The 12,753-nt window shown below is 39.1% G+C and overlaps 1 protein-coding gene across 1 annotated transcript; it reads right to left on the bottom strand.

Moving 5' to 3' along the window:
• Window positions 1–9,389: 9,389 nt before the first annotated feature.
• Window positions 9,390–10,388, bottom strand: LOC121443663 (melanoma-associated antigen B4-like). The gene has a single exon (XM_041645475.1). The coding sequence runs from the start codon at window positions 10,386–10,388 to the stop codon at window positions 9,390–9,392; it is 999 nt and encodes a 332-aa protein (XP_041501409.1).
• Between the last annotated feature and the right edge of the window lie 2,365 nt (window positions 10,389–12,753).

The following is a 12,753-nucleotide window of genomic DNA, read 5'->3' on the forward strand; positions in this document are numbered from 1 at the left end:
GATAATGGAAACAGTTCAAGACTTGAAAACTGAAATGGAGGCAAAGAAGAAAACACAAACAGAGGGACAGCTGGACATGGAAAATCTAGGTAAACGAATAGAGACTACAGAAACAAGCATAACCAGCAGAATACAAGAGATAGAAGAAAGAATCTCAGATTCTGAGGATAACATAGAGAAAATAAACACACTGATCAAAGAAAACAGCAAGTCCAACAAACTCTCATCACAAAACATTCAGGAAATATGGGACACAATAAAAAGACCAAACCTAAGAATAATTGGAGTAGAAGAAGGAGAAGAAGTGCAGCTCAATGGTCCAGAAAATATACTTAATAAAATTATGGAATAAAACTTTCCCAACCTGAAGAAAGATGTACCTATGAAGGTTCAAGAAGCATACAGAACACCAAATAGGCTGGATCAAAAAAAAAAAAAAACATCCCCTCGCCATATAATAAACAAAACACAAAATATACAGAATATAGAAAGAATATTTAGAACCGCAAAGGAAAATGGCCAAGTTACTTATAAAGGTAAACCTATCAGACTTACACCTGACTTCTCTATGGAAACCATGAAAGCCAGAAGGTCCTGGATAGATGTACTCCAAAAACTAAGAGACCGTGGATGCAAGCCCAGACTACTATATCCAGCCAAGCTTTCGTTCACTATAAATGGAGAAAAAAAAATTCCAGGATAAAAACAAATTTAAAAAATACGTAGCCACAAATCCAGCCTTACAGAAAATAATAGAAGGAAAATCACTAACCAAGGAGTCCAACAATGACCACAATAACTCAGACATCTAGAGACCCTTCTCCAGCGCAACTCAAAGAAGGGAAACACACAAATCTTACTACTAAAAAAGTGACCGGAGTTAACAACCACTGGTCATTAATATCACTTAAGGTCAATGGGCTCAACTCATCTATAAAAAGGCACAGGCTAAGAGATTGGATATGAAAACAGGATCCAACATTCTGCTGTCTACAAGAAACACACCTCAACCACAAAGACAGACACCTACTCAGAGTAAAGGGCTGGGAAAATGCTTATCAAGCAAATGGATCTAAGAAACAAGCAGGTGTGGCCATACTAATTTCTAAAAAAGTTGACTTCAAACTTAAATAAATCAGAAGAGATGGAGAGGGGCATTTTATACTCATAACAGGAATAGTTCATCAGGATGAAGTCTCAAACCTGAACATCTATGCCCCTAATATAAAAGCACCCACGCACATAAAAGAAACATTACTAAAACTCAAGGCAGCCATCAAACTGCACACACTAATAGTAGGAGACTTCAACCCTCCTCTCTCACCAATGAACAGGTCAATCAGACAAAAACCTAACAGAGAAATAAGAGAACTAATGGAGGTAATGAAGCAAATGGACTTAAGGGACATCTATAGATTATTCCACCCAAAGAGGAAAGAATATACCTTCTTCTCTGCAGCTCATGGAACCTTCTCGAAAATTGACCACATACTCGGTAACAAAGCTAACTTGCACAGTTACAAAAAAATATTAGTAACCACCTGTGTCTTATCAGATCACCATGGATTAAAGTTAGAATTCAATAACAATGCTACCCCCAGAAAGCCTACAAACTCATGGAAACTGAACAGTCAACTACTGAACCATACCTGGATTAAGGAAGAAATAAAGAAAGAAATTAAAGTCTTCCTTGAATTTAATGAAAATAAAGAAACAACATACTCGAACTTATGGGACACTATGAAAGCAGTCCTAAGAGGAAAGTTCATAGCACTAAGTGCCCACTTAAAGAAAACAGAGAAAGCACATATTGGAGACTTAACAGCCCACCTGAAAGCTCTAGAAAAAAAAAGAAGCAGACTCACCTAGGAGGAGTAGAATACTGGAAATAATCAAACTGAGGGCTGAAATAAACAAACTAGAAACACAGAAAATAATCCAAAGAATCAATGAAACAAAAAGCTGGTTCCTGGAGAAAATCAACAAGATTGATAAACCCTTATCCAAACTAATCAAACGACAGAGAGAGAACACGCAAATTAATAAGATCAGAACTGAAAAGGGGGACATAACCACAGACACAGAGGAAATTCAGAGAGTCATTAGATCTTACTACAAAAGCCTGTATGCCACAAAACTGGAAAATGTAAAAGAAATGGACACTTTTTTAGATAAATACCATTTACCAAAATTAAACCAGGACCAGGTGAACAATCTAAACAGACCTGTCAGTCGCGAAGAATTAGAAGCTGTTATCAAAAACCTCCCTACCAAAAAAGCCCAGGACCAGATGGTTTCAATGTGGAATTCTACCAGAACTTCCAAGAAGACCTAATACCTATACTCCTTAATGTATTCCACAATATAGAATCAGAAGGGTCATTACCAAATTCCTTTTAAGAAGCTACAGTTACTCTGATACCAAAACCACACAAAGACTCAACCAGGAAAGAGAATTACAGGCCAATATCACTCATGAATATCGACGCAAAAATCCTCAACCAAATACTGGCAAACCGAATCCAAGAACACATCCAAAAAATTATCCATTATGATCAAGTAGGCTTCATTCCTGGGATGCAGGGCTGGTTCAACATACGAAAATCTATCAATGTAATCCATCATATAAATAAACTGAAAGAAAAAAAAAACATATGATCATTTCATTAGATGCCGAAAAAGCATTTGACGAAATTCAACATCCATTTATGTTAAAAGTCTTGGAGAGATTAGGGATACAAGGGTCATACCTAAATATAATAAAAGCTGTATAAAGCAAGCCGACAGCTAACATCAAATTAAACGGAGAGAAACTCAAAGCCATCCCGCTTAACTCAGGAACACGACAAGGCTGTCCACTCTCGCCATACCTCTTCAATATAGTGCTTGAAGTTCTAGCAATAGCAATAAGACAACATAATGGGATCAAGGGGATTCGAATTGGAAAGGAAGAAGTGAAACTTTCGTTATTTGCAGATGATATGATAGTGTACATAAGCGACCCCCAAAACTCCACCAAAGAATTCTTACAGCTGATAAACAGCTTTAGTAATGTGGCAGGATACAAGATCGACTCCAAAAAATCAGTCACCCTCTTATACACAAAGGATATGGAAGCAGAGAGGGAAATCAGAGAAGCTTCACCATTCATGATAGCCACAAACAGCATAAAATATCTTGGGGTAAATCTAACCAAGGAAGTGAAATATCTATTTGACAAGAAATTTAAGGCATTGAAGAAAGAAATTGAAGAGGATACCAAAAAATGGATGGACCTCCCTTGCCCTTGGATTGGGAGGATCAACATAGGAAAAATGGCAATTCTACCAATGGCAATTTATAGATTCAATGCAATCCCCATCAAGGTCCCTTCAAAATTCTTCACAGATCTTGAGAGGACAATAATCAACTTTATATGGAAAAACAAAAAAAAAAACCCAGGATAGCCAAAACAATCCTATACAATAAAGGATCTTCTGGAGGCATTACCATCCCTGACTTCAAACTCTATTACAGAGCTACAGTGATGAAAACAGTGTAGTACTGGCATAAAAACAGAGAAGTCGACCAATGGAATCATATAGAAGACGTAGATTTTATCCCACAAACCTGTGAACACCTCATTTTCGATAAAGGAGCTAAAAGTATACAATGGAAGAAAGAAAGCATCTTCAACAAATGGTGCTGGCACAACTGGATGTCAACCTGTAGAAGAATGAAAATAGACCCATATCTATCACCTGCACAAAACGCAAGTCCAAATGGATTAAAGACCTCAATATCAGCCCAAACACACTGAACCTGATAGAAGAGAAAGTGGGAAATACCCTACAACAGATGGGCACAGGAGATCGCTTCCTATGTATAACCCCAGAAGCACAGACATTAAGGGTAACATTGAATAAATGGGACCTACTTAAACTGAGAAGCAGCTGTAAAGCAAAGGACACTGTCACTAAGACACAAAGGCAACCTACTGACTGGGAGAAGATCTTGACCAACCCCGCAACAGACAAAGGTCTGATCTCCAAAATATATAGAGAACTTAAGAAACTAGACTTTAAAATGCTAATTAACCCAATTAAAAAATGGGGCACTGAACTGAACAGAGAATTCTCAACATAAGAAGTTCAAATGGCCAAAAGACACTTCAGGTCGTGCTCAACTTCCTTAGCAATCAGGGAAATGCAAATCAAAACAAGTTTGAGATATCATCTTACACCTGTCAGAATGGCTAAAGTCAAAAACACCAAGGATAGCCATTGCTGGAGAGGCTGTGGAGGAAAGGGTACCCTCATCCATTGCTGGTGGGAATGCAATCTTGTGCAACCACTGTGGAAGTCAGTGTTTTGGTTTCTCAGGAAATTCGGGATCAACCTACCCCTGGACCCAGCAATACCACTCCTGGGAATATACCCAAGAGATGCTCTATCATATGACAAAAGCATTTGTTCAACTATGTTCATAGCAGTATTATTTGTAATAGCCAGAACCTGGAAACAACCTAGATGCCCTTCAATGGAAGAATGGATGAAGAAAGTATGGAATATATACACACTAGAGTACTACGCTGCGGTAAAAAACAATGACTTCTCGAATTTTGCATGCAAATGGATGGAAATAGAAAACACTATCCTGAGTGAGGTATCCCAGACCCAAAAAGATGAACATGGGATGTACTCACTCATAATTTGTTTCTAGCCATAAACAAGAGTCACGGAGTCTACAATAGGTGAACCTAAAGAAGCTAAGTAAGAAGGTGAATCCAAGGAAAAACATATAGTTATCCTCTTGGCTAAGGAAAGTAGACAAAATTGCCGGGGAGAAAATTGGGATCTTGGGGGTGGGGTGGGATGGGGGTAAGGGGAGATGGGGAGAGAAAAGGTAGAAGGGAAGTAGGGGGGGACTTGGGGAAACAGGAGGATTGGGATAAAGGAAGGGTGGATAAGGGAGCACGGAACCACAATTCTTAGTTAAGGGAACCACTTTAGGGTGGGCAAGAGACTTGACCCTAGAGGGGCTCTCAGGTGTCCAAGCTGAGGTTCCCAGTTAGTTCGTTGGGCAGCTGAGGATAGGGAACATGAAATGACCCTATCCCAGAGCAATACTGACGAATATCTTGCATATCATCATAGAACCTTCATCTGGTGATGGATGGAGATAGAGACAGAGACCCACACTGAAGCACTGGACTGAGCTCCCAAGGTCCCAATGAGGAGCAGAAGGAGGGAGAACATGAGCAAAGATGTGCACCCACCCACTGAGACAGGGGAGCTGATCTACTGGGAGCTCACCAAGGCCAGCTGGACTGTGACCGAAAAAGCATGGGATAAAACCGGACTCTCTGAACATGGCGAGCAATGAGGGCTGATGAGACACCAAGGACAATGGCAAGGGGATTTGACCCTACTTAATGTGCTGGATTTGTGGGAGCCTAGCCAGTTTGGATGTTCACCTTCCTAGATATGGACGGAGGGGGGGGACTTAATACTTACCACAGGGCAGGAAACCCTGACTGCTCTTTGGACTGGAGAAGGAGGAGGAGAGGAGTGGGGGGAGGGGGAGAACCATGGGAGGAGTGGGAGAAGGGTGGGAGGAGGGGGAGAAGGGTGGGAGGACGGGGAGGGTAATGGGAGGCTGAAAGGAGGTGGAAACTTGTTTTTTTTTCTCCTTTTCTCAATTAAAAAAAATGAAAATTATAAAAAAATGACATTTCTAACAAAAGCTATTTACAAATTCAGTGCAATCACACTAAAAATCCTCATTCCATATTGAGCAAATCGAAAAATAAACTTAAAATTCATATGCAAACCACTAAACAATTCTTAAGATATATTACATATTTATAGTAACAAAAAAATCATAGTATTGGCAACAACAGACATGGAGTTAAATGGACCAAAATCAAAGATTCACATGTGAATGAATGTAACTTCAGCTTCTTGCTATCTGCCAAAGAAACCAGAAACATAATGTGAAGAAAAGAAAGCATCTTCAACAAATTGTTGAAGGAAACTAGATGTCCACATGCAGATGAATGAAAATATGCCCATATCTATCAAAAAATGAATTAAAGACCTATATCTGAAACCTCAATCACTGAATTCGCTAGAAGTACATATGGACATTACCCTATATGATATTGGTATAGGAAAGATATTCCTGGCTAGGATTCCAATTGCTCAAGCATTAAGGCTAACTGTTGTCAAGTGGGACCTCATGAACTTAGAAGCTACTGCAGAGCCAAAAAAAAAAAAAGGGAAAAAAAACAAAAAAAAAAACCAAGCAATTGAGTCACAAGAAAGCCCACATAAAGGGAGATAATGTTGATAATTATACATCTGACAGAGACTTTTTATCCAGAATATTCAAAGAACTAAAAAAAGCCGTCAAAATTGACCCCCTTCCTGAGTACTAGTTTTTGTGGTACTAGAAGGTGCCATGTAAGCTTCCAAAGGAAGGAGACAACATGTAATACTACCAAGCTATCATGCCTATGAACCATTATCAGTGAACAGCATGGCACAATAACCCTAAGAAGGCAGTAATGATATGTGTACCTTGGCAGTAACTAATAGCTCTCTAAGTGAGAGACCATGTCTGGTACTAAAACCCTAGCTAACTACTCCGTGTTAATGAAGTCATGACAACTGGAGGATAATGTAAAAACCACTATTATTCTAACCTAGCATAATTCCTAACAACAATCTATAAATATTTGTCCGTATACTCACATATAAGTGTAGTCTTTGCCCCTCATTAAGTTAACTATTCTTTGTAACAGGTAGAGATCATTACAGAAAACGACCACCAATTAAAATACAGAGTTGTGGAGCCCAGTCCCAAAGGATACAATCACCAAGCATTCACAGAGTGTTAGTATCTAAAATTCATTTAGTAGTTTTTAAAAACTGAAATAAAAACACTATTAAAAATGGAATACAGAAATAAGCAGAAAGTTCTCAAATGATGAAACACATATACTAAGAAACACTGAATGTTCAACATCCTTAAATATCAGGTAAATGAAAATCAAACTACTTTGATATTTCTTCTTATCGCGGTCAGAGTAAGCACGATTAATAAATCATGGTAGCACATGCTAGCAATGATGCAGAGAAAGGGGAACAGTAATTCATTGTTGGTAGAAGTACAAACTTGTCCAGGCACTTCAGAAATCACTGTGCTTATTCCTTACCAAGCTAAAATAGATCTACCATAAGACTAATCTATACCACTCTTGGGATAATACTCAAAGGCTACTACATCCTACTACAGAGACACTTGATTATCTATCATCCTTAATGCCATATTCATAATATTCAGATATTGAAAAAATAGCAGTTGTCCCTTAAATGATTAATGTATAATGAAAATGTGGTATATTTTCAGAATGGAATATTATTCAGCTGTTAAGAAAAATGAAATTATTAAGTTCACAGAAAAAATGGATAATGCAAAAAACAATCAACATAAGTGAGGCAATATAGACTCCCCCAAACAAATACTGCATGTTTTCTTCTAAGTATGGGTGTTATCTTTTATGCTTTCAACATTTGTGCTGTAACCTGAATAACCATAGAGGTTAGGTACCTAGTATGGTACTACAGGGAAGAGAGAATCTTGCAAGGAGGGGGAAATAGAATATATTACTATGTAAAGAAAAAAGAATTAGAATATATAAATGAAATTGGGAGAAGTTGGGGGAGAAAATACAAGGAGTATGGGGAGGAACAATTAACACTGAAGGATATTTGATAACTTATCTCTCTATAAGTTTTTAAAAGTATGTACATAATATGTAAGTATTATAGGGTCACCAAAAAATAGGAAATAATCCTCCAATTAGACACCGTAGGCTACCAAGTAAGGCATCTAGTGCCAGGAATGGATAAAATCTTGTTAAGTCATTGACCAAAGAGTCTCTACGTAAACTACCAAACATCATAAGCTATTGACAAGACAATATGCTGCAGGAGGGTTTACAGCTAGTAACTACTCGCCTACCGGGGCGTGACCTCATAGACTACCCGGATGCAGAAGTGCCTCCTCCCCTTTTCTCCCCACCATGGGATCAATTTTGCTTGCTCGGTATGTTTTGGATCTCATCTTCCTTCATCGTTCAACAGAGAATCCTGATTTGTAAGTTTTACCCTTTAATAAATGCCTATTTCTTAGTTCTGAGCTAGTATGGGATTTCTTTTTAAGCATCCAATCTCTCAACCATCAACAATACGTGACTTTCCACAATATATAGTAAGGCTTTACTACTAAAGACAACACTTACTTATGTCATGGAACACGGAGAAAGCGAGCTGATTCCTAATTAAAAGCGTCACCTCTACTGATTTGCACTCATGGTACTGGAAGTTACTTTGTATAGTTCTGGAAGGTACTCTGCTGCCAGAGGAGAAAGGCAACCATCAATATCACCCAGCTACAAACCCTGAGACTGACAGCAATGACATGTCTGCATAAATACTGCAGGTAATCACTCAGTTTTGGTACTTTTAAAGTTCCAAACAATTGTTTAATATGTATTCTCTGTTCCAGAGTTAGCCTCTCTGTTTGAAGATATGCTACCAGAGGGTTTGGGCCTTGTTCACAACCCCCACGTTTTCTACTGTGCAACTTCACCGAAACTTCTGTACACTGAAAATGGAAATTTCTAATGCTCCAAACTAACTTCACCAAATAATTTACAATTGTCTTGTGTCTGAAATCTCTAGTACTTAATATTAACTTTTTTACTTGTCTTCATGTCATTTCTCAACCTCTTATTTGTAGTCATTACTAGGCTCTAAAGCTCTCTTGGGGGCTGATTGAATTGGGCTTGGGGGATCCAAAGAACAGATTCTAAACTCAGCTTTGGAGAAAATAATGACACAATGGGAGAGTGAATAAGTTTCTTATAATTTATTCGTTCATACATTGAGTGATCAAGTTTGTGTCAATTGATGTTAAAACAACAAATAAAACAATACATTTAATTAGGAATTTATCACTGTGTTTGTTTCACCAGAATGTGACATTACATTTCCCTAAGAATCACTTTTACAATTTCATGTTACCTTATGCAACAGTAAACAGAAATTTGTGGAATATTTTCAATTGGTTTTTAAAGTTACAGAACTCTTTAGTTGTAAAATTGAAATGCAACAATGAATGTGTCAAGCATAATATCAAGAAACGAAGATTGTGAAACAAATCAACTTTCCATTAATGGAACATTTGCAATTCACCAAAGCAATTATACATATCATTTACTCATTGTATGACGGAAAAAAAGATAATATATGCTTTATTCCTGCGACCCATAAACCCTCTACTACATAGAAGACTGATTTTTTTTTTTCAAACAGGAAATGAAAGCTCAACCTTGGTTGCAGCTATGTGTGAGAGGAGCTGCAGCATATGCACTTGGGATAATCGCTGGCTGGGTCCAAGGCTGGAGATGTCTGCTCTTCTCGCTCCATTTGATCTTTAAGAGCTTCTTCATATGGAGTAGGAAAGAAGCTAGGAACAGTGTCATTGATGGTAGCCCAAACTTCTAGCACTTTCATTTTGCTGGTTTCTACATGGGACCGGGAACCCCAGAGGAAATCATATCTTGGGGATTTACCCCCAGACACCTTACGGATCTCAAGGTAATTTTGCTCAACCAGATCTTTGGTGATGAGTTTTCGGGGCTCCCCAAAGATCAAGTGCTTCTTCTCTGCATATACTCCTAACACACTCAGGAATTGCCAGACCTCTTCCTCAGTGGCACGATGGCCTTTTGTGAATATCAGTCCCAAGATGGTCATCAGGAGACCCATCTTTGGCAGCCCTCTCTTGCCACTTAAAATTTCAGCAGTGGAGAGACCTAGCTTGCTGACAATGGCATAGAACTGACTATCTGGATTGATTTTCTTCAATCGCATTGCAAAGAGCATTTCCATGCGAGAAGAAGATTTCCTGAGGATGTCAGAAAACTGCTTTTTGTATTTCTTGCTGACCACTTTCAGCATATCATCTTCTGTAAACTGCTCACTCTTCTGAAACTTCTCCAGCAGGAACTCTACCAACATATTAACCTTCTTGGTAAGAGGATCTATGCATATCAGCTGAGTGAGGGCATGTGGACTTCCCCCAACAACATGGACATCAGAAGCCCCACTATCTAGATCAGAGCCTGTGCAGGATACACCTGCCACAGGAGAGGCAGGAAACGCAGCTCCCTGAGAAGTGCATGCCTTAGAAGAGCTTGGGGAATTAGCTTGGCCAACAGGAGGAGATGCTGATTCTTTCACTACAGTTGGTTGAGCACCCTTGGGACATGGGCTAGCACCATGTGCTTGATGACCTTTGCCACGAGAGTGGCCTTTACTCCTGTTGCTCCTAGGCATGATAACAGGAGTCAAAGACCACAGTCAGGGCTGTAGTCAGGAGAACTGCTAAAGCAGGAACCTGTAGAAATAGAAAGAAAAAGGGTGAGCATCATATCACAAAGTGTACTTTTGCTTTTAGGACGTCCTCCTTCACTGCTTCCCTGCGGGGGGGGGGGGGGGGGCAACATACTGTGTTCCTGTTCTCTTGTTAGCTTTGTCTGGTCTCCTGTCTTCCTGGTCAGCTTGTTTCCAGAGAACCCTGCAAAAGAAATTAGAATTTGCTAGACTGCTCTATGAAGGCCCAGTTCAGGGATTCCTAGAGTGAGACCAAAGGCTGTTCCCCATGAGTAAGAATCAAATGTTCATTCTTGGCATTCCATTTACATGGATACAAAATGTATCCATAGTTGGTAAAGTATGAATACCCACTTCTTTCTGTTACTCTGAAGTTCACACTACATTCATTCCCTGAGAGACCAGTTCAGAATGATAATGGCCTAGGGTCCTAACTTCAGTGTTCCAGAACCCTGAAGACAAATGAAGGGCGGGGCCTGTGTAATCTCCTTTCTAGGAGGATGACTGATAGTTTAAGGGGATTAACAATGGTTAAGAATTGCCACTGGTTTAATTCAGGTCATCCCCCAAGACATACAACAGCTCTTAGATACCTCCCTTACTTGATCATAGACCTTACCTTTCAGAGGAGGGCCTTGCCTCTGTAGGTTGGAGAAACAGAAGTAAGAGTCATCTTCTTCCTGTTCCCCTCCCCCACCCTTTTCTAGTTCTTGGAATAGAGCCCCAAGAGTGGTCAGTTCCATTGTTCCAAGGAGGGGTGGGGGACAGTTCCCTGGGGAAAAATGATTTTTTTTTCTTGGTGATTTTTCAAGGGGCTAGGATACCACTTAAGTGAGACTATTGGGGAATTAAAGATCCCATTTCCACCAGAGTCCTGAATACCGAAGGAAAATGAAAGATTTATAAGCCTAAGATTCATGCCTACCATCTACCATAAATTATGGATTGGTTTGGCTCTAGGTGCTGCTTTCCTGCAGCTGCCTCCTGCCATTGATTATCCTTTTTCTCTCCCTTCTGGGAGAGAGGGAGGGAGTGCAGTCTGAGTGGACTTCGGAATAAAGAAAAGTAACAACAAAAGAAAAAAAATAAAAAATAAATAAAGCAAAAAAAATTAAAAAAATAGACAAAAATAAAATTTTCTAAGAAGTAAAAAAAATTATGGGTTGGGCTCTAGGAGTTCAATTTTCTTTTGGGGATAGAGCCCCAAGTCATTGAAAATTTTTCTTTCCATTCCTTTAAGGAATGGCTACATAGCTCAGGCTGGCCTGGAACTCCTGATCATCATTCCTCAGCTTCTAGAAACAAGATTTAACACTAATGCATCATAATGCTTGCTTGTTATAAATTTTATAATTAGATATTATTTTTATTTTAATTTTGAGGCAGTTTCCAGCTATGCAGCCCAATATAGCCTCAGACTTGCTGTATAACTCATATAACTCAGAGTAACCTCAACCTGACAACCTCCCTCTGCTTCTTGAGTGCTGGAACTGCAGGCCGGTACATCTAAGCTCTTATCTTGATTATATATAGGTATTCAACTGCTTCCCTACTGAAATCCCTAAGGATTTAAAGCCAACCACCCAGACTAAAGGTCTAATCCTTAAGAGTGCTGATATGAAATACTGTATGCTTAATTTGACCACTTCTGCCTCAACTGCTTGTTGTAGGTAAGTCAACATGAGAAGAAGATAGGCACCTGTTGAGTCCTTTGTTATTTGAGGTGTGGTGTCCCTCTGTCCTTATGTGGCATCTCTGTAATGACTGCTGGCAGGGCCTGGAAGTATAATCTTTTCTGATATGAAATCATTTCTATCCTCCAAACATGGTGTTCAGCAATACTACCAAATGGAAAGGTGAAGGTTCTTCTAGACCTGGCATCCATGGTTGGGTCTTATGTTATTTGGCATTAAGGTATGTTCAAAATTTGAGTCATGAGTTTCCACTCATATCAGGTGTAGTTAGAATAATTGGTATTCTCGATTCATACTTGTCGGTATATTTTATTAAAATGAGAATACATGAACAACAAGTAAACATCCTTTAAACACCCTTTATGTGTTTGGTAGCATAATCTCTCAACTCTCAAGGCATGAAAAGTTTTCTTGTTGTCAGTTCTGTCATTTGCTTCTGTAGGCTTCAGACCTGCTACGGCTATAGGTCCATCCATACTCAGGATCTAGTTCTATATAGATTTAATGGCACTGCTCTTAGTTGTTAATATTTCTTTTATTTACTCCACAATATTTTCATGGTTGATTTCAGTCATGGAAGTATCCTCATAAGGGAGCATATCATCATTATAGTC

This window comes from Microtus oregoni, unplaced genomic scaffold, assembly GCF_018167655.1.
Source record: "Microtus oregoni isolate MIOR12 unplaced genomic scaffold, Mior012 000111F_ref0000342, whole genome shotgun sequence".
Taxonomy (NCBI): Eukaryota; Metazoa; Chordata; class Mammalia; order Rodentia; family Cricetidae; genus Microtus; species Microtus oregoni.

Coding starts and splice junctions, on each gene's coding strand:
- LOC121443663 (XM_041645475.1), bottom strand. CDS start 10,388: ATGCCTAGGAGCAACAGGAGTAAAGGCCACTCTCGTGGCAAAGGTCAT.